The sequence below is a fragment of the Rhinolophus hipposideros genome (assembly GCF_964194185.1).
Source record: "Rhinolophus hipposideros genome assembly, chromosome: 5".
Classification (NCBI taxonomy): domain Eukaryota; kingdom Metazoa; phylum Chordata; class Mammalia; order Chiroptera; family Rhinolophidae; genus Rhinolophus; species Rhinolophus hipposideros.
The window spans coordinates 70,330,435-70,353,073 of NC_138051.1; the positions used below are offsets into that span (position 1 = coordinate 70,330,435).

Here is a 22,639-nt window from a genome sequence, read left to right on the forward strand (position 1 = left end):
TAGAGCCCAGCCTAGGGAAGTCACAGAGGAAACCATGTGACTCCACCCTCTTTTTCTCCTCATATTAGGAATAGAGACTAAGTAATCACATTGTCTAGTTACATTAGCCTCCCTTGTGTATAGAAACACACAACAGCTGTCTCTTTCCAATTCATTCCACTATGGCAGGCAACAGCTGTTCAAGAATTACACCTGGGTACTCAGTTCCTTTGAAAATGGCAATCTTCCCAATTTATTATAAACTGGCTTTCAAAAGGTATGACGAAGGACAGGTAGCCTAGAAACTAACAAGAATAAGATGTTTTGGGGTAACTGGCCTGACTGCAATTAGATGTATTGTCTCCGTAGTAACGGATAAACTGTTAGCTCCTTCAGTCATCCCAGCAGAATTAGCAATGCATAACTGCGGACCAAGAGGAACAAGAAATCGTGTCTTGGAGAGTCAGTTGGGAAACATGCTAAAGCACAAATGAGAGTACCTGATGTACACACAGTAAGAGATCTAGGTCAGCATTTCCCTGAGCCACCTGAACCTAATTTCCAGAATGATATTCACCTGAGATTAGCAATTCGCTAAAAATGTGCTTACCTTCCTAATATTTCCAGCAGTTCAGCTACACCATTGAAGTGTTCTGTTTCATAAACAAACCTTTAAAAAATAAAGGGGGAGGGGGAAGTCAGTACACTATGTTCAAATATTTGAGGCGTACTTAATAATTCTATAAAACCACAAACTTTGTTTCTCCTTCTCCCCCCTCCCTCCACTTACCTTAGAAAAATATTGTTAATCTGTTTTCGGATAAATGCTCTAAGACCAAGAAACTTGCCATAAATTCTGTGTAAAACTGTTTTTAAGTAGTCCCGTTCCCGAGGGTCTTCGCTGTCAAATAGCTCCAAAAGCTGTTATAAATGAAAGATAATGTAGCTGTCAAAAACGGTTTCAGGAAAGAATCTGGAATTCTGCCACTCATCTGAAATCCCTTCCTTCTTTCCTCAAAAATTTACTGAGCAACTATTATGTGACAGGCATAGTGCTAGTCTTTGGGAATAAAAACAGTGATAAATCAGTCAGGCAAGTGAAGAGATACACAATAATCCTAACCATAATAATAGGTAACACATATGCAGCACTTAGTATGATCACCAGGCAATTTTCTAAGCAATCTGCTGATATTAATACTCCCTACGAGATACTTTTATCCCCATTTCACAGAGATGTTAAGTAACTTGTCCAAGGTCCAAGCTAGTAAGTAGTAGAGCTAGGATTTGAACCCCAGAAGCCGAAGCCCTTGAGTCAATTGTCTCAACCACTGTACTACTATAACATAAGGTACCTATTGTGCTTATGTTCCAGATATACAGTTAAGATAAGCCTTCAGCTCTACCAGAGCATACAGCTAAATGAAACAATGGAAACCAAAGCAAACATCAAAAAGTCCCCAACGATACTCGCAATGTTTCTTTCTCGATCTTAGTTCTTGTTACATGGGTGTGTTCACTTTGCAAATATCCACTGAGGTGAATATTCATGATTTATGTACATATGTTATACATGAATAACATTTTTTAAAGTTCCTAATCATCTATAATCTAAAGTCAATAAATGAATCCTGGTAAGATTACATCTTGTCATATGTCAACACAAAAACTTGCACATGAATGTTCACAGCAGCATTATTCATGACAGCCCAAAAGTAGGAACAACCCAAGTCTCCGTCAATTGATGCCCAGATAAGCAAAATGTACTACAATGAAATATTATTCAACCATAAAAAGGAATGAAGTAGTGATACATGTTACCACCTGGATGAACCTTTCAAGCATCATGCTAAGTGAAAGAAGCCAGACACAAAGAGCCACATATTGTATGAAATTAATAAACTGTTATGAAATGTATAAATATTCCATTTATATGAAATACACAGAATAAGTTAAATCAGTAGAGACATGAAGCAGAATGGGGAGAGACTGCTAATGAGTATGGCGTTTCCTTGGAGGATGATGAAATTGTTCTGCAATATATAGTAGTGATGGTTATACAACCCTGTGAATATACTAAAATACAGTACATGGTAAATTTTATGAATTGTATGGTATATAAATTATATCATAATAAAGCTACTATTTTTTTCCTAAATGACAGTTGGCAGGTTCCTCTGGCTGAAGAACAAACTTGGAGACTGGTTTAAGTTTTACTGAGGTCTTTATACATTCATTATCAGGCAATAAAGCAAAACTCAGTTCTAATGTTGACTTTGTAACAAAACATTTCAAGAGTATATAGTCTGCATACAAATGAATGCAGACTACCCTAATTACCAAAAAAGCTACCAACATACAAAAGCATGATTTCAGGTTTAAGATGAAGACATGAGGCTACTATTGACAGAATACTAACTCAGCGGGCAATAATCAAGTAAATTATCTACATTTGTTGGGCACTTTTCTTTGAACAAAAGGCACCGTAATAGACCAAAAAAAAAAGGGGGGGGCCCTTATAAAGCCAGGAAGCAACAACAAACTGAAGGATAGTCTTCAAAAATGAGCAGTGAGACAAATGCAATTTTTGGCTACACCACGTCACTCATCCATCCTTCCATTCATTCAAAAAATGAGTGTTTCAAATAAATATGTATGCCTATTAAGAGTCAGCCCGTGGGCAAGGTGTCAGAGACACAATGATGAACAAGACAAACACAATCTGCTTTGAGAAAGCCTAGTCTAAGGAGGGATGGTGGTAAATAAACAGCATGATAGATGATTCAGGATGCTATATAAATACACTGCAGATACATCTATTCTATTTGGGAGAAATGGAGTGATCAGGGAAGGCTTCCAGAGGAAGGGACATCCAGGCTAACCTATAAAGAAATTAGGAGCTAGAGGTAGTAGAATGTTTGTGACAAATTCTATGTCACATATCTTTACCAGCAGCCTATCTGAAAAGAAGATGCTGTTAAAATGCCTGCCATTTCTCTGCCCAGCTAGCCATGCAATCAATCACTCAATCAATCTTTGCACATGCCAGTGACTGTCCTCAATGGTGGGGACACGCACGAACACACACACACACACACAGGAACAAACTTGGAGTACACAGGAAAAGCAATGAGCAGGTCAACTATCCATTTCCACAGGAAACAGTCTAAGAAAGAAAGACACGTGACCGGTAAAGGCAAAAAAAAATGCCATGGCTCAAATCTCTTATCTATTACATGCTCAAAATGACATAAGATCACTTGCTTACCTGCCCATCCTACTCCTTGTTAGTGGAGATAACCTTTTGAATTCTACTTTTTAAATTTGGTTTCTATTTTTAAGTGTGACAAAAGCATTTAATGAGTAATTTGCAACTACCATAAAAGGTTTGAAAGAATACACTGTTAGCAAAACTTAAATTAACTATGCTTATGTATTGCTTTTAAGAGTTTAATGAAAACATAATTAAACAAAAACAACTAATGTTTTCATTAGTCCTTTAAAGAAAATGCATCACCAGGTACCTAACTTGAGTCATTTACAAAGCCACAAGCTTTGCATATATCATGTTCTATGAGAAAGAAAGATGAATTGCAGTATGTAAATTACTTTTCTGCTACTCTATAGAACACACTTTTGATAACTTTATGATGAATGAGAAAAAGGAAAAAATATAACAGTGCATAGGCCAAAAAAGGGGGAGTAAAGGATGAGATGTGATTTCCAAAACAAAACATGCATGCTTAGTTATATATATGCTCCAAACACCCCCTCACCCCCCAAAAAAGCAATGAAAAATAAAATCCAGCATCTGTAAATGCCTAGGTAGACTGTGCCAGCTACAATACTGTGTTTACCCAAAAATAAGACCCAGCTGGACAATCAGCTCTAATGCGTCTTTTGGAGCAAAAATTAATATAAGACCCAATCTTACATTTATATTATATTATATTAACTACGTTATATATTAACTATATTATATTATTATATTATATTAATTACGTTATATTAATTATATTATATTATATTATATTATATTATAATTATATTATATTATATCATATTATATTATATTATACCCGGTCTTATAGTAAAATAAGACCGGGTCTTATATTAAGTTTCGCTCCAAAAGACTCATTAGAGCTGATTGTCCAGCTAGGTCTTATTTTTGGGGAAACACGGTATAATAGGCGAGGGTTGTTCAAAAAAGCAGCCGGAGAGTTTCCAAGGTGATTACAGAGCAAAGACAGACCTGTCAACATGCTTCCTCCTAGTTAAAACCAGCCTTCCTGAAGCTAATGAACAGGGCTAAACTGTGTAGCGATTTAACCAAAGAACCCTCCTTTGAGCCTCATAGTAAACCAACAGTTCAGTGAGAGGGGCAAAATGAAAAGGACAGTAAATATCTTCCAGTTCTACATGCCGGACTGAACCCCTATCCTCTTGAACCTTCCCTGAAATGAGAGTAAAGGAATAAAAATGGAAGGAACTACGGAGTAGAGAGGATTGGGGAACAGATTCGACAAATGTGTACACTTCTCAAAGATGGAAAGTGGATGGCAAGTGGCAACTGTCTTAGGTTTCATCTTTCTCCACTCTGCTAAGTGTTTTTCCATTCTGTGAGCAGGGAAAAACCCCAACAAAAAGAAAGCCAGTTCACACCAGAGAACCCTTAGAAGGCCTAAGAATTGAGGGGACCAGATATATCTGGTGGCAAGACATGCAGAGCTAAAAGAGAAAGAAGCTTCAAAGTTTGCAGGAGGAACAAGACCTCCTCGATCCCTGCCCCGTACAGTGTAGTGAAGATTTACAACCGAAGTCTGATGAAGATAAATGTCCCCAAGTCTGGTCTTGGGGACACTGTATACAGTCAAGTGAAGCACTTATTGAAAATAACGGGGTTAAATGAAAACTCTGCATGCTGAACACTAACTCCTTGGCTAACCCTCTCCTTAACTAAGCTCTGAATTCTGGGTGAGGCAGGAAATTAGGAGGTCCCTTTTTAGGGAAATAGCCTCAGGAGGAAACACCTATAGATATACTAATACCGAAGGGTTTCCCAATATAATGGCAAGGTCTCTGCCCAATATGCTAGGTGTCTCCCCTACCTGCACACATACACACATACAGGCTCTCAGAGGCTTTTTGACGACTAACACATAACTATGAATATGAAGTCAAAGATCACCAAACATTCAATCGTAAGGCACAGAGACTAAAGCAATCATAAAGAACTGAGAGAAAATAGCCACAATGCAAGGAGTAGAAAAAAGACTGCAAAAAAAACCCCAGAAAACAAAAAACCTGTTACAGACTCAGAAATAAACAAATATATTGGATCCTTGAAACAAAAACAGCACCTGTTACATATGTATATTCAGAAAATAAAAGGGCTTTTAAAAATTCAAAAGGTAATAGAAATAAACATTTCTATTTTTATTCCAGGAGAACTGGAACATTAAAATGAGCAAATCTACCCCAAAAGTATAACCAGAAGACAGATAATATAGAAAAGACAAGATTAAAAAAAAAAAAAAACTTGAGGATCAATCCAGAAGGTCCAACACATGATTAATAGCCATGCCAAACAGGCACCAAGACAGAAAAATGGAGAAAACGAAGAAAATTATCAAAGGAAGAATTCAATCCAATTTTCTAGAAAAAAAGACATGAGCTTCAACATCTGTAACAGCCATTATGTCCTCTGCACAATAAATGAAGAAAGACTCGTATCAAAACACATCATTTTGAAATTTCGGAATATTGGGGACAAAACATAGATTTCAAAAGCTTACAGAGAAAATAAGTCACTATAAGGCATAAGTAATTCAGCTGGCACAGGCCTTCCTCAATACCAACACTGGAAGACAGAAGACAATGGAGCAATTCCTTAAAACTTCTGAGGGAATATGGCTTCCAACCTATAAACTATACATAGCCAAAATGTCAATCAAGTATGTAGGCAGAACAAAGATGTTTTCAGAGAAACACGTCTCAAAAAATTTTGTGATATTGTGATTTATAATAAGGAATATATATTTGGTCTTCTGCCACTGTTCCTGACACATAGCTCCTAAAACCCTTGAAACTTCCTAAGTGATGAGCTGCAATAAAGGTGTCTTTTGTTATGTTAATGAGGTGGCTCTAGGAAAGTGCCTAAGGATGGGGACTGGTTGCCAGGAGAACCAACTATGTGGTGAGAGGGTTGAACTTTCAGTCTCACCCACCTGACCTCCAGGGAGGGGAGAGGGGCTGGAGGTTGAGTCAATCACCCATGGCGTATGATTTAGTCAATCACAGCTATGTGATGAAGCCTCCATAAAAAGCCAAAAGGACTAGGTTTGGAGAGCTTCCGGGTTGGTGGAGATTGGGAAGAGCAGTGTGGTCTGAGAAGCATGGAAACTCCATCCCTTTCCCCCTATGCATCTCTTCCATCTGGCTGTTCCTGAGTTTATCACCTTTTATAATAAACTGGTAATCTAGTAAGTAAAATGTTTCTCTGAGTTCTGTGGACAAACTCACCAAACCAAGGAGGGGCAGTCACGGGAACTTCCAATCTGCAGCCAGTTGGTTCAGAAACACAGGCGATAACCTGCGCTTGTGATTGGTGTCTGAAGTGTGGGGTGGTGGGGTTGGAGGGGGACAGTTTAAGTGGAGGATCAGTCTTGTAGGACTGAGCCCTCTTAACCTGTGGAATCTGACACTATCTCCGACAGCGTCAGTATTGAGTTGAACAGTAATACATCCAGCTGGCTTCCCAGAACTGCTTGTTGGTGTGGCACCGCCCTACACACACACACAGGAATTGGGTACATGACCCCCTTAAATTTACATCCCCTTCATGCTCTTTTAGGAAGCATCTAGAGGATGTATTCCACCAAAATGAAAAAGGAAAATAAGCAAGTAAAGATACAGTCCAGAAGAGTGGCAAAGGGAAGTCCCAACCATTGCCAAGTAGAGCAGGATGACCAGGCCTCTAGGAAGGAGGCCTATAAGAAAAAAAGCTTTGGAACTGACAGACCAGCTGATGTGTGGGCCATACTGAGAAGAGTTATGTGGTGTGCTCAGAATTAGCAGATGAACTAGTGGCCAATATAGAGGAAAGCAAGCAAGTAAAAAATAAGGCAACTATTAATTCCTGGGGTCTAAGGTAAAAACAAAACAAAACAACCTACAAGAAATGTAATTATAGCATAATTTGTGCCTTGGCTATGAACAACATGTACACAGCCATACTAACGCAAACACTACAATTTGATTTAATTAAATTTTGACACATAACTGGAAAGACATAGAGAGATATAAAGGGAGACATATAATAGTTGATAGTAGGAATAGACAAAATCTAAAATGAAAAATAAAAAAATAGCAGTAGAAGGATATTATTTTAGAAATATGAAGATAAATAAGAAAAACAGCTAGAATACTTGAATCTTACCTCTAGGAAATGAGACGGGGTTAGGAAAGGAGGATGCACGGATTGCTATTTTTATCATAAATTTTTCATTTCAATTTTTAAAATTGTGGTTACTTTGTTAATTAAAATTACTTTTAAAAATTAAAAGCAAAAAGCTTGAAATAAAAAAGCCCGATTACCCTCTACTACAATAAAGAAGCAACTGCCCTGCCCTATTCCATGTAAAAACAGATTTTATAGAACATCAGAAATCCTCAAGTAGATAATCAATGAAATTACTATTCTAAATATTTTCTTCCACATTTTGTTTTCATCCAAATTAAAATCAGATCTCCTATTTCTGGCTTTATTTTTAACCTTAGCTACTCTACTACCTGAAAAATCATACCTTCCTAATAATACCTTCACCTTGAATGAACAAGGAATGCACATGGAGAAAACAGCCCCAGAACCGAGAAACAAGAGCCAATGGCAACCTGACTCCAATGAATCCGAACAACTCAAAGGGACTATATGAAATGAGCCAACCTACGGGCAACCAATGTGAGAAAACATAGTGGGAACAAAGGACCAAAAGGTTGCACGTTATAAGATTCTAGCAATCTGACTTCGAGACCTCTGTGAAAATTCAGTATAAAAATGTCAAAGGTGTAAGTCATACAAATACGAACAACTCTGCCAAGTCACATGCTTTTTCTTCCTAATTTCTGGCATTCTTGTCACAAACTAAAGATATCCATTGTTTTCTACCTCACGCATTCATTTTATCTGACTCAACAAAACCTTAAGGATTTAAATCTTTACGACAACCAATTTGGTCAGCATTTCAAGAAAGCTGTTATGCTACATAACGATGCACTTAGTGGGATGCAGGCCACATAACTAGCTACATAATTTGCCGGCCCCAATGCAAAATGAGAGTGTAATGCTTCTTGCTCACAATTATGAAGAATTTCAAGACAGCAAGAGCAAAGTGTTAAACCAATCGCAAGGCCCGTCTAAGCACGTGCCTCTGTGCAGCTGGCTCTGGATGCAGGACTCAGAGCAGTACAGCTCTTCTTTTAAGGCTTCTGAGTTACAGGTTGGACAGGATGGGATGAGGTGATTTACTGTTAATTGCTAATGGCTAACTGATAGAATTAACTTCTTCAAAGTTTTATAATTTTTGCTATAGACACTGAGAGAGAAATGTAAACATTTTGATATATTCAAGAAACTTGTTAGGAAAATAGTTTTGTGTTGGAGCTGAGATTCAAGGTCTCATGGAATTTATTTCAGCTTAGAATTTCAAAGTTTTAACAGGCTGGTTTCTGTCGAGTCCAATTTATCTTGAGTTTTTAAAAACACAATAATAAAGGTCACTTTTAAGGACAGACTGAATGATTTGCATAATTTGCATAATAAATTAGGCACCTTTCCGCTAAATATAACTGCAAATGTGAAGTACAAATTACTAAATAGCATTCTCCAGCAGTACATATGTTTACGGGGTACTTGAATAGTATGTCTCTTAGCAACCACCGACTGCTTTTCAGATTTGCAGAGTGGCTGAAAGCAGTCTTTAGAAATATGCTGCTAAAATTTTGCCACAATAATCCACCCAATGAAATAATTCAAGGTTTGGCAATTCATTTTTGGTCTAAAGGGGGAGGAGGGAGGAGATAATAAAGAAAACATTTTCCCGACCATCCTACAACATATGAAAACTGTCTTTACTGGGAGTAGAGAAGTTGTTCCACAAGCCCAGGCAAGCCCACCTAGAAGGCAGTTCCCGAGTTGTCTAAACCTAAAATCAACAACATTGCCATAGACACAGTGCACTATGTAATCAACTGACTATCTTTGAGAAATCTGACAGCTTTCTTGTGTAAAGACTTAGATTAACTACATAAGAAATGCTAAAGGTTATGTAAACCTGGATTTAATAAAAATTACAATGAAATTTAAGCAAGCCAGTCATACCGTTCTTAAATAAAAAACAGCACACCCTTCTTCAAAGGTACAAGTCACAGGCTGTTTTGTCTAACCCATATAAAAATCTGGGTTTTCAGCTTATCTTAAAAAATTAGAAGATCTGGCAACACTTGGCCCACTTACCTACCAGCCAACAGCTAACGGGAGCAGATTGGCAGCAGGGTCCAAGCTCTCTAGGTCACCACTGTTTCCATCACTCCTTTTTGTCACTCAGACTACCTCATTTTATACCACTTGTGTGGCCTCTGTAAAGATTTGAATGTGCTATCCCTGGTTCTCACTTATTAAAAAGTATATGCTGCTGGCACTAACAAACATTTACTTCCACTACTGATTAGAAGATATCAGTTGGTAAATTGGAACTGATGAGAATCCAGGGACAGGAGAAACCATATTTAACATCTTGAAAAACTACCAACAGCCAAGGAAGAACCATATAAGTAGAGTCCAAAGAGTTTTTTGATTTTTAAAATAGTAAAAGTCAGATTTCAAAAAATTCATAACATGCTAGTTAAGACATGATTTACTAACATCATACAAATTCATGGAGTGAAACTATTTAAGAAAATATGGTGAAAGAAGGGTCTCAAAACAAGAACTGACCCTAATAATAGTAGTGATAACAGCAGCATAATCTTTACGGAACACTTACTACGCGTCAGGAATTGTTCTATGGGCTTATGTATGTATTCACTTATTAAATCTCCACAACATCCTTTTGACATAATTACTATTATATTGCAGATATTTAGCATCTACTTTCCAGAGCAAATGAGGCATAGAGTAGTTATATAACTTGCCCAAGGTCATGCACAAAAAACGTGGCAGAGCCTGAATTCAAACCAGTCTATATACTTAAGCGCTAATCTATACTGCTTCCTGATGAGGAAGAAAAATGGGAGGTATTGAAAAAGACTCCTGAGGCAACACAGGAAGCTTTCCATCAAGCTTCAGATTTTAAAAGGACACATACAAATGATGAAATGAAGGAAACTCAATGAATATTAAGTATAAAAGAATGGCACAGTCTTACAAAAATAGTCTTTGGAAAGCTAATGCACAAAACCAGCTGAGGTTTGTGAAAATGAAAGGCAACAAAATGAGAGTGTACTTATAACTGAAATATTTTTACTATTCTTATTGATTATAACACATGGGCATTATTACTTTTTAAATGCAAAAAATAGAGAAATATAAAAATTAGAAGATCATCACACATAATCACATCCTATCAATGAACAATAATTGTATATATCTCCTTTCAAAAATTTTAATGCATATACAAACAATCCTTTTCTATAAAATCCTTTTCCCTAAAAGATTCAGGCTCAGAAAAAAATCATACTGTCCCATAATGTACATGTTTCACTTAAAAGTAGATCAAGTGTAGCTCTATCCTATTCTTTTTACAAACTTACGAATTTTGCACTATATGAATGTCTACAGTTTATTCAACCAACCCCACAGAGGAACTTTTAAATTGTTTCCAATTTTCTAAGACTCATTAACAATGATGCATTCAATATCCTTATACATATATCTTTATGTACATATCTGAATATTTCTCATGGACTTGCTCAATCAAAATTTAAATTCAGGGGCCGGCCCGGTGGCTCAGGCGGTTGGAGCTCCATGCTCCTAACTCCGAAGGCTGCTGGTTCGATTCCCATGTGGGCCAGTGGGCTCTCAACCACAAGGTTGCCAGTTTGACTCCCGCAAGGGATGGTGGGCTGCGCCCCCTGCAACTAGCAGTGGTAGCTGGAGCTGAGCTGCGCCCTCCACGGCTAAGACTGAAAGGACAACAACATGACTTGGAAAAAAGTCCTGGAAGTACACACTGTTCCCCAATAAAAGTCCTGTTCTCCTTACTCAATAAAAAAATCTTAAAAAAAAAAAATTTAAATTCATAGAATACTATCAGATTTCCTCTTCAGAGGATTGTGCCATTGTAATGTATGTGTGTGTATACATGTATGTATGTATCTATTTGTTGGTACATTTTCTTATGGGTTTCATGGCATACTAAGTAGGGTCTTTTCTACCCAACCCTCTATTATATTCCATTCCCCTGTACCCATACTACATTTTAAAATTAATGTCCCGACCTGAGGAGACATTTTTCTAAAAAGGACATACAGAAGGCAAGAAGACATATGAAGAAATGCTCAACCTCACTAACCATCAGAGAAATGCAAATAAAAACCACAATGAGATACCACCTCACCCCAGTCAAAATGGCTATCATCAATAAATCAAGAAACAACAAGTGCTGGTGCGGATGTGGAGAAAAGGGAATGCTTGTGCACTGTTGGTGGGATTGCAGATTAGTGCAGCCACTATGAAAAACAGTATAGAGGTATCTCAGGAATCTGAAAATGGAACTACCCTATGATCCAGTAATTCCACTCCTAGGCATCTCCCCGGAGAAATCCAAAACTCCAATTCAAAAATCTGTATGCACTCCTATGTTTATTGCAGCACTTTACACAATAGCCAAGATATGGAAACAACCAAAATGCCCATCGGTAGATGACTGGATTAAGAAGCTGTGGTACATTTATACAATGGAGTATTACGCAGCCATAAAGAAGAAAGAAATCTTATCATTTGCAACAACATGGATGGATCTAGAGAACATTATGTTAAGTGAAATAAGTCAGAAAGAGAAAGACAAGTACCATATGATCTCACTTATATGTGGAATCTAAAGAAAAGAATAAGTGAATGAACTAATCAGAAACAGTTTTGGGGACAAAAAGGAAAAAACTGAGAGTTGTTAGATGGGCGGGGGGGGGGGGTTGGGGATAAGGGGAAAGATGAAGGGATTAGGAAGCAGCTGGTAACCACAAGACGGCCTCAGGGTTTTTGAAAATTAATTTGGGGAACGTATTCAATGTTGTAAAGCTTTTGTTGGGTATCCGATGGACATGCGTCCTACTTGGGAGACCACCTCAGAGATAATGTGGATGCCTGATCATGGCATTGCACACCAGAAGCTAAACATTAATGAATGCCAACTATAATTTTATATAAAGAAAATAAAAAATAAATAAAATTAATGTCCCTTTATAGTATATTTTAATATCTAATGGTAAAGTATCATAGCATTAGTTTTCTTTTTTCAAAAATTTATTTTATTTCATGAAAATTTCATTTGAGATTTTTAAATAAAGAAACTACTGAAATTTTAATTAGAATTGTGCTAAACGTATAAATTCTTTAATTAGAATTGTGCTAAACGTATAAATTGTGCTAAACATATTCTATGAATATCTTTGTGATGGCAAGTCTTCCCATCTAGGAATATGTTACATTTATTTCTGCATTTATTCAAGCCTTCTTTGCAAAATTTTATAAGTGTCATATAAATTTTGAAATTTTGTTTCAAAAGGTGGAGATTTAAAAAATAATACTAAAATCAAGAAAAATAAGATATCCTACTAAAATGGGCAGATAATATGAGCATAGTGTGAAGAGAAATTAATATTTAATGAGCAACTACTATACCCCATGCATGATACCAGCAGATATTTTTACAAGTCATTATCATTTTATCATCATAACAAGCCTACTTGTGAGTTGTAAGAGAGGTGTCTGCTGCCATTTTTACAGAAGAAAACACTGAGGCTCAGAATAGTCAAAAATCTGCCCAACGTTTCAGTACCTATTTAAGATTGGAGGTAGGAATCCTGTCTTTATATCCATCATGTCAACTGAATTAGGCTTTAACAGCTGTCAGTTTGGGGGAGTTTTCCTGTTTTACTCAATAGTAATTCATTTACCCTGTTATCCCCATGTCACAAATAAGGAAACTCAAGCTTGGGCAGTAAGTGTATAAACTGCTGAAAGTCACACTTTCAGCCAGGGTTTGAAAGACAAGTCGGAGGACAAGCTAAGGTTTGAAAGAAGTTTCTTCTTACCTGTCAGCTCATATCCTCAGCTCCTAAAATATACTTAGAGTACATAGGGGAGTCAGGGTTCAATTCCAGAGCTCCCGAACTTTCTTTCCCACTACATCATGTTAAAATAGCTCAATTCTTACTTTGCCTTTGTCTTTACTGGCCAGGGAATAAGAGTCAGGATAGGTTGTAAAGAAAAAGCTAGCTTCGATAGAAAGCAAAATTAAATCTCATGATTAGAATAAATTATGTCTAACTGAATAAAAAAGTGATATGTTGAGATCACCAAAGTTCTTTTTGAGATCTTTGAGAATCCAGAGAATAAGAAATCTGATCAAAGAAGAGGAACATGGTAGTTGACATCACAGGGTGGAATCTCAGCAATAATAATGCCTCAAGCTCTGAGGCCCACCCATTTCCAGCAGGTCCCAAATCAGGACCAAACCTCCTAGGAAGGGAGCGCGGGAGAGGTAGGCAGGGAATTAGTTCCCACTCCTAGAAAGTACTGGGGTCTCACGTAAGTCATCAGCAGTAGGAAAAGGGACAGGAGGCCAACATTATAGGTGACCAACATGAATGGACAGGGTATTCTGGAAAATGGTGGCTAACAGGCATCCAGGGCTTATCCCCAACACAATAGTTAATGCACTGGTTAATCACTATGATTACATTCAACTACCACTCAGGGTGCCATTAATTCTGCCAATACCCTCACTATCCTCTTCATGACTGATTTAGGGACTGGGGTGATCCTTGGTCTGAAGGTTGAGTTCATCAATAGAACCAGAAGAGGGAAGGTAAAGAAAGCAAACGTAAAAATGAGGCCAGGGCTGAAAAGGTAAAGTATAAATAGATGGACTTCACTATTTATACTTCATTTCTTGTCTCTGGCAAAGCTCAGGGACAGAGGATCAATCCCATGGTTTGTAAGTACTTAGGGCAACATTCCCAGTACATAGCAGTAGTTCCCAGAGTTCACTAATGCCCCATGGCAGATGAATGGCATTCCTTCTTATGATGAAGTTTCAAGGCCTATAGAAGAGGGAAATGCTGTAAACATAAAGTCCTGGTTTTTACCACAGTCTCTGACAAAGTCTCTACACTCTCCTTACAAACAAAATTTAAAAAGGCGGGAAGGACGATGACATAAGACTAAATTTCTAACTGGTTCGATGGAATTCCAAGACTGCTGATTAATAAATCTGTGCCAAAATAAAGGGAAGTTGCTAAGGGCCTGCCACAGGCCACTGTCCTCAGGCCTGGCTAGATTAATAATCTTAATCAATGACTTAGATGAGGCCAGCAGCCAGCATATTTAAGAAGGTCACAGATGTGATTAAGATGGAAGACGCAGTAAATAAGGTGAATGACAGATTCAAGATCCAGAAATATCTCAAAAGACTGAGGAGAAATGGTATTCTACAGGAATATACATGTTTCCCCGAAACTAAGACCGGGTCCTATATTAATTTTTGCTCCAAAAGATGCATTAGGGCGTATGTTCAGGGGATGTCATCCTGAAAAATCATGCTGGGGCTTATTTTCCGGTTAGGTCTTATTTTTGGGGAAACATGATATTTCAGACCCTACGCCTAGGTAAGAAAAATCAAACCACAAAATAAACAAGAAAACAAGGGAAAGCATGGCTTTACAACAACATGTATAAAGCTAAATTAGAAGTCAGTTAAAACCACAAACTTTTAACGTAAATTAGCAGTGTTATGGAACAGTAAGAAGAGCTAGCGAACCTCCCCTTTAAGAAACCTAGTCTCCAAAGGAATGGGGAACCCAACTCTAAGCTGTGCTGGACTAACCAGGCTCAGGGCACCGTGTTAGGAAACAGGTTGTCACCCTTGAAGACAAACAAGACACATGTTGAAGACTTCAGAAACAAATGAGACAGGGTTGACAGAACTAAGGACTCAGGCTAGACTAGCAGAGAATGCATACTGACAGCTGCTAGGCTAGATCTAGAAGGCAGGTGGGCTTGTTCAACCTGAACAGGATTTTTGAGCTATCAGAAAATTTCACATAAAAAATCTGGATTTCTGTTTCTCTTAAGTGGGGGAACGTCTCGCATAACTGAAGGATGAGAGAGGGGTAGCCAAAGCTCCCGTCAGTAGGAGCCGGTCTACTTCTAACACCTGGCTACCAGACTTACTATAAATAAGCCTGCAAGCATTTGAGTTGCAACCGCTGTTCTAGAGAAAAAGAGCCAAGTGGTAAACACAAAAGCTGTATCCTAACACCTGAAAGGTTATGGCTGGGCAGTGATATATTAGAGGGCTATTCTGGGGAAATAAGGCCAAAGGGTGCAAAGGAGAGGGACGTTCAACACAAACAAAATTACAGGAATTTTCTAACAAAAATGGAACAGGCTGCCTGTGTATATGGCCCCTCCTCATTGAAAAGGGGTAAACTGAGGTCACCCTTATCAGGGTTTCAAAGAAGTCTAGTTAAAAAACTAAACTAGACAACCCAAAATGTCCCTTCCAAGTTTGGGTTTCTCTGACATTCTAATTTTATGAGCTTTATTATCATTAGGACCTGTCTACCATGAAGAGCACACTGAGCTGGGCCCTGCATGTTTTTCATGTAAAGAAAGCACTGGCTTCATAGTGAGATTGTAGAATTTATTGTTTTCTATGTCAGCTAAACACAGGCTTTACTGTACAATCATTACCTGATCCTTTCAGGCACTTTATTTTACTATAAATATAAATGAACCTTGTTATTTCATTAGTGTGGAGAAGTGAGGGCTACTCCTGCCTTGAAGTCCTTCCAAGTCACAGTGAGGTTCAGAATCACAAGGTGGTATCATGGTATAATGGGCAGAAAACCAGAACAGGAAATGTGCTTGGGAAAACTTGATGATCTTTCTAGACCTCAGTTCATTCATCTATAAAATGGACATAAAACTTAGCCATGTCTATTGTAGATTGTTGTGTAATCAAAATAAGTAACACGTGAAAGGTGCTCTGACAACTATACAGTGCTACATAAATGCAAGGTCTTTCCAACACAAACACAGACCTGTTATGTCTGCCTTTCATTTTGCCTTCTTGGTGTAAGAATCTGGATCGGTCTACCTATTTACCCAGCGATCCCTATATTCACCTGTTTAACTACCTACCTCTCTATCTCCATCTCAAACCTCAATTTTCCAAAGCCTCCTGTGTTAAGGTGTGAGACATGATTCACCAGTATGGTACTAATGTATGCTCAGTGTGCAGTATAGCTCAATGATTTGCCTCACACAACCAGGAGAAAAGGTATGTATAGGTGCTAAGGAGCCCCGCAGGCAAGGCACAACAGCTCCTTTCCGACTCTTAGCTGACAGTTGAATTGGGGTTTAATTCCACTCAGACACATGACTGGGGATGTAGAGGAGCCTCAGTGACCCTTAGCACCGTGGAACTAGCCTGCCTCTGGCATTCTACTGGATTGAACCACAGGAAACTGCTGTGTTTTGAATGTCAAAAACAGCCAAAATATCAGCTATGGCTCAACCAAATATATCCAGAATTCTAAATTTATTCATTTAATTAGGGAGGGTGAATGAGTTAATCATGAAGGTTACCAATCTTTATCCAGGTAAGGCATAAGGGACATCAATTTCCTGCCAAATGAATGTTTTAAATGTGAAGTTCTCACCGGGACACTTGGCTTACTAGGAGATAGATATTTGTTCTTTTCTCCATGAGGTGCCCCATGTATCACTTAGAAAGGAGCTCTATTAGTCCACACACCAGTTGACACAAGTACCCATTTTTATAGATGAATGTCAACAATAAGAGTAAGGAAATGTTACCTAAAAATTCTGTGCCATGAAAGTACCCAAGTCTCAGCTATAAAATGTAAAGTGGCAAATCAGAAAAAATATGTACTCTGAAAAGTTCCAAACAGATAGGTGAGAGCTAATCCCTTCACGGAAATTTTCAAGTCTTGAGTTGCGCTATTTCCTACTGTGAAAATGCACCAGTATTCTGATTTTGATTGTTTATTAAACGTTACTTATGCTCTGAGCCATACCTACTCAGTTTTAACAAATCTATGCAATAGTTCATTAAGACTCCTTATGAAAATAAAAGTTTTTAAGCTATGTAAAGATTCATGCAACTAGGGTTATACCAATAAAATTCCTTTGTAATTAAATTTTAAGAAAGAAAACTGAAGGGATTTAGGCATTAGCATTCCTTGTTGTTTAAAATGTAATTAATTTCCAGCACAATAAATTTTAAAAGTACCTATTACTTTTAAGGGTTATTAATGGAAACTAACTTATGTATATATGTTTGTTTACAGGGTAATGTCACTGTCATTACTAGATTATGCAAACACCAAGAAAAAATGAGATAAAGTGTTATCAATTGAATAACAAATACATGCAATCACAAGAATTTGCTTACCTGTAATACAAATTTCTGATCTATGTATTTTTTGGCAATGCTGGGTTGGAATTCTTGGCTTTCCAAAAATCGTATGAAAAATTCATATACAAGCTGCAACAAACAAAATATAATTAATTTTAAATTATAATTCAGTGAGAATAGTATCAAAAACCGTAAAAAGCCTGTAACTCTAAAACTGACAGGTTTTAAATGTCGAATCACTATGTTGTACACCTGAAATGAATATGTTAACTATACTTTAATGAAAAAAAAATCTGTTAAAGAAAACACGACAGGTCTTAGAAAACGGGGTTTTAATATAAATCAATTAGCTACCTTTCACTGTGGTTCACAGTTGCTGTTATGTTTTTTAACCTTTTAAATTAGAAAATACAGGCAAATAAAGCAAATAAAAATCCCCTATCATCTTCGCCATTCAGCGGTAACCACTATTAACATTTTAATGCATAAATCTCCCAAGTTTTCTCCATAGTTCTACAACATACTAATGTCCTATAAATATATTTTATATAGCTTTATAAACTACTTTTACCATCTAAACAATATATTGTGAACAATTTTAACAATATCTAAGCCATTTTTCTTAGTAGCTACAAGTATTCCATTATACATAGACTGTCCTATGCTTGGACATTTAAGTAGTTTCTGAATTACTTCTCTATCAAATTATGCCACAATGTACATCACATAACATACATCAGTGTACTTGCTCCATCATTTTGTGAGTAAATATTTCTAGAAGTGGAATTATTAGGTCAAAAAATATTCAAATGTTCCAGGATTTTCAATAATTATTGCCAAATTTCCTTTCAGAAAGTTTATGGCAATTTATACTCTTCTAAGCAACATATGATGGTGTAGCAGACTATTCTCATCTGCAAAGAGTAAGAATATTCTCGTTTGAAGAGTCAACCTTGAATAACTGTTCTGATAAGCACTGGGGTGACACTGTTTAAGTTCTCTGCATAACAAATGTGTTAAAGTATACATGAGCTCCTGGTATAGTGTGTAACAGTATATAGAAACCAGAACTTTGAAGAGACAGAAAGACACTGGGTTGGAAGCCTAGCTCTGTCCATTCCTAACTGTGTAACCCTAGGCAAGTTAATTTCTCTGAAACTCTTCCTTCAGCTGTATAATGGGGATGATAATCCCTAAGATTAAATGTGATAATATACTCATATATAAAGCCCTCTGCACAGAGACTAATACATATATCATCATTGTCACTATTGTCTCAAACTTTCTGGTCTCACTTCTTTACATTTAAAAATGATTAAAGACCCCAAAAAGGTTTTGTTTATATATATATAATATAAAATGTTTAGATTATTGTATAGCATATATAAAGAGATAAAAACTGAGACAATTTAAAATATGTATTACTATTTCATTTTAAAACAAGAAACTATTTTACATATTAACATGTTTTTTTGTGAAAAATAACTTTATTTTCCAAAAATATTATTGAGAAGGCATTGTTTTTATTTTTATAAATCTCTTTCATAGCACATTAGAAGATAATATTCAATGTGTTTGGGTTGAAGTATATAAAGAAAATCAAGCCTCATATAAAGCTGACAGTATGAAAAGGGAGCATATTTTCAGTCTTTTCACATAACTGGGGATATTTTTCTTTGGTACCATACTACAACACGATGAACAGTCGTTTCTTAAAGATGAATTGCAAAGTAGAATTTGAAACCATATCAATGATTTTTCACACTTTGTTACACTAAATTTCAACAGTCTATCTTGCATTTTGAATGGATCTTTATCATCCATGGTTTCCTAACATCATCTACTGGCCAACTGGAAAATATTGGTTCACTGTGTTAAGTAGAATCTTCAAATGTTGACACATTTCATTAAAGTCACATTCTTTAGTATCTCCAATTTTATTAAAAAGACTTTAAGCTTTTGGAACTTGTAAAGTTCAAGGTAACAGATACAAGTTTTTCAAAATTCTAATTCTAAATTTTGCTTGAATGCTCTGAATTTATCAGTGGTAACAATTGTTTTCTTTGTTTTAGAGAAAACATCCACCAAACACCCAAGCTGAAATAATCCTAGTTTGTCAGGCATTCCTTCAAGTAAAAATGATATTTCATGCAAAAAAAAAAAAGCTAGTTTAGCTTGCAGCTTAAAACAATCACACAAGTGCTTTAGCACAAGATAACATACTTCAGTGTGCAGCAGATGTACTTTATGCATACTTCCCATATCATCATGAAGACTATTTTTTTAAATGTGTACTCGAAGGTCAAGATTTAGCAAAATTACGTTTTTCTGCTTCTTCAAGGACATTCTTAATTGAAATTGCCTTTTTTTATTGCAAGTGCATGGCAGTGAAGCATAACACTACAAGGCCAATTTCGACCAACTGCTTTGATTTACACTAAGGCAACAGCAATTTCAACCACCATCGCTTTTACAACTAATAGTGCAAATGTCAACAAAGTAAAAAAAGCAAATCATGGAGTATTATTATAAAACTAGTTTCATATTGCAGGCCACCTAAAATCAGGTCTCAGGGCCCCCTAAGGGTCTGCAGATACCATTACCCCAAATATCACACAGTCACCTTCTAAGTTCAGATACTAGTTTAACACTTAAATTAGGTATTCACATTAGAATTTTACTTCTTTATAAAACTATGCTTTTCTCTTTGAAATTCTCTGAATCAGAAAAACTTCTTTCCTAATGATCTGAAGAACACTGTCAAGTTATACATGTTCTCCCAGTCAGAATAGTGCCTGAGTCCCAACACCTCCTAGAAGAATTGTTCTTTTTTCAATACATTGATCTTTCAAATCTTAGTTTTATGAATAGAATATCAGCCTTATTCAAATAAGCCATAAAGGGCGGTTTCCTCTCTCTTTTGACTCCCAGGAAGTGGAGAGATTCTTATCTTTCTGATCTGACTTGTGGGCTGGCAGGGCTTTCTAGCAGGATTGGCAAAGTGCTCTCTCCCCTCTGGTCTCTTGAAAGCAGTTAGGGTTTAAAATAGTTTGGTGAAAAGACTTCAGACATATTTGTTAGTAAGTATAAATGTTCTCCATACTTAAGAGACATGTTGTATCTCAGAATCAAAAATCTCCGTTGAGTTTCTAAAGGGAGAGACAGGGAACTGGGGGTGATCAATTACTTTTCAGGGTCACATAAGGGAATTTTCTTTGGAACATGAATAAAAAGACTTTAGCTTTCCTGTTTTTCATTCTCAAGTGTAAAACATTAAAAATAATCCCTTAATTGTCAAAGGAAGTCCTGCAAAATCATATTCTACTGGAAATACAGACCCAATTTCAGAAAATACAAAAACAATAACCATGGTAACTACGGGTTACCAGTTTAAAAGATACCAATATAGATAATAGAAAAGATCAAATAACACATAGACCCCTTGACATATTTGAACTAAAATTTGTGGATTTAATATTCTTTCTTCTATTTTTAAATATCCCCAAAGAGCCATGATTTGTTATAATGAGTAGTTTTGAATGGGCCACAAATTTAAACCACAGAAGAGGTGCACAGGAGCAGTCCATTAGCTGGTCAATGAACCTAGCCATTCACCCAACCACATCTCAAAAGCAACAAAATTGCACTGAGATGTGGTGGTTGGGTGAGCATTTTAAACACTTGCTTTCTTGTAAAATGTAGTCCAATAGAAGAAGCACACTGCTCATGCTAGAGTTAAGAAAAAGTGAAAAGGTCTAAGAAAGTGCTATGTTGTGGTAGGAAAAAGTGGATCAATCAATTAAAAAGTAAAATGTGGGAAGTTGGTGATGGATCACTATGATATAAATGACCTATCACGGACAGAAAAGGAGGGTTCATAAATGTTCAGCGAGTGTGCTCTTGTCTACTAAAACCATCTATCAGTGAAAATGGAAAAGTGACTAATTGGTGGAGTCAGAATATGCAGAGGAAACACAGGATTCTTGAGACAAGTCAGGAGCCTGTAACACAAACTTCCACTAAGCAATAGATGGTGAAGGCCAGTGTGCCTACCATATTAACCTTTACTATGCATGAAAGTTGATTTGTGAATTTTAAAAAGAGGTTTCCTTTACCTGATCCAGTATTAGTCGTATTTCTCCCTGAGCTAAAGAAGGAATGAGAGGATTACAGGCTTGAACAGGACGTCCACACAGATGAAACCAGCCTACTTTGAATACAATTTGTCTTTATAGCCAAAAGGGTGTAAGTTTCATCATCATTCCTCACTGTTGCTTTGGTTTCAGAATTTAAAATGAACTAATGGTTTATGTTCCTATATTGACATAGTGTAAGCTAGAGATTTTTGGTGGCAGAATTTAATTTAGTAGCTTCGAAATTAATTTTTATAAAATAAGCTTAGGAAGGATTAACTGAAATATTGAGGTAAACATTTTTTGTGAGGTAAATTTTTATTGTAATTTAGGGGAAACATATATATGCTGAACATAATTTTTAGAGTACTCAAAAAGCTCTTGCAAATGGCAAGAGTGGTCTGTCTCTTCTTTGGGATATAGAGAAGACAAAAAGTTGAAGTTTGAAAAACATCTCTTTCCATGTCTTTTCCACCATAAGATGTGGAACTTTCCTGAGGACATTATCTTTGTGTGTTTGTTTTGTTTATAAAATTTCTTCTATAAACTGCTGCCAAGCATTAAGAATAAGACATGACAAGAAGTCCACCCATCCAAAAGTGTAATTCTTTTTTTTCTGGATTTTTGTCACAATCTAGATAGAACATATCATGAAAAGCATAAACAGTTTTAAAAATTTCTTAGATTGTAGATAGTATACCTGGCACCTTAAAAAAAAACAAAAACAAAATCAAGCATCTAAAATAGTAAATCAACTACAGTGTTATAATTAATTTACTCAATTTTGCCATTAGTAGTAGAAACACATATATACATAAAATGCCTGGGTAAGAGGTGAGAAAATAGAGCCCCAGAAAATTCTCT

At 36.6% G+C, this 22,639-nt stretch overlaps 1 protein-coding gene across 4 annotated transcripts in view; it reads right to left on the reverse strand.

Moving 5' to 3' along the window:
• The window catches only part of PPP2R5E (protein phosphatase 2 regulatory subunit B'epsilon), a 135,044-nt gene that overhangs the window by 17,762 nt on the left and 94,643 nt on the right, over positions 1-22,639 (reverse strand). For all 4 annotated transcript variants that reach the window (XM_081049106.1, XM_081049107.1, XM_081049109.1 and 1 more), the window contains exons 5-7: positions 17,679-17,771; positions 770-900; positions 590-649 (exon numbers count right to left, since the gene is read on the reverse strand). In XM_081049106.1, the coding sequence (XP_080905232.1) occupies positions 590-649; positions 770-900; positions 17,679-17,771 (284 nt within the window). The remainder of the gene's footprint in view (positions 1-589; positions 650-769; positions 901-17,678; positions 17,772-22,639) is intronic.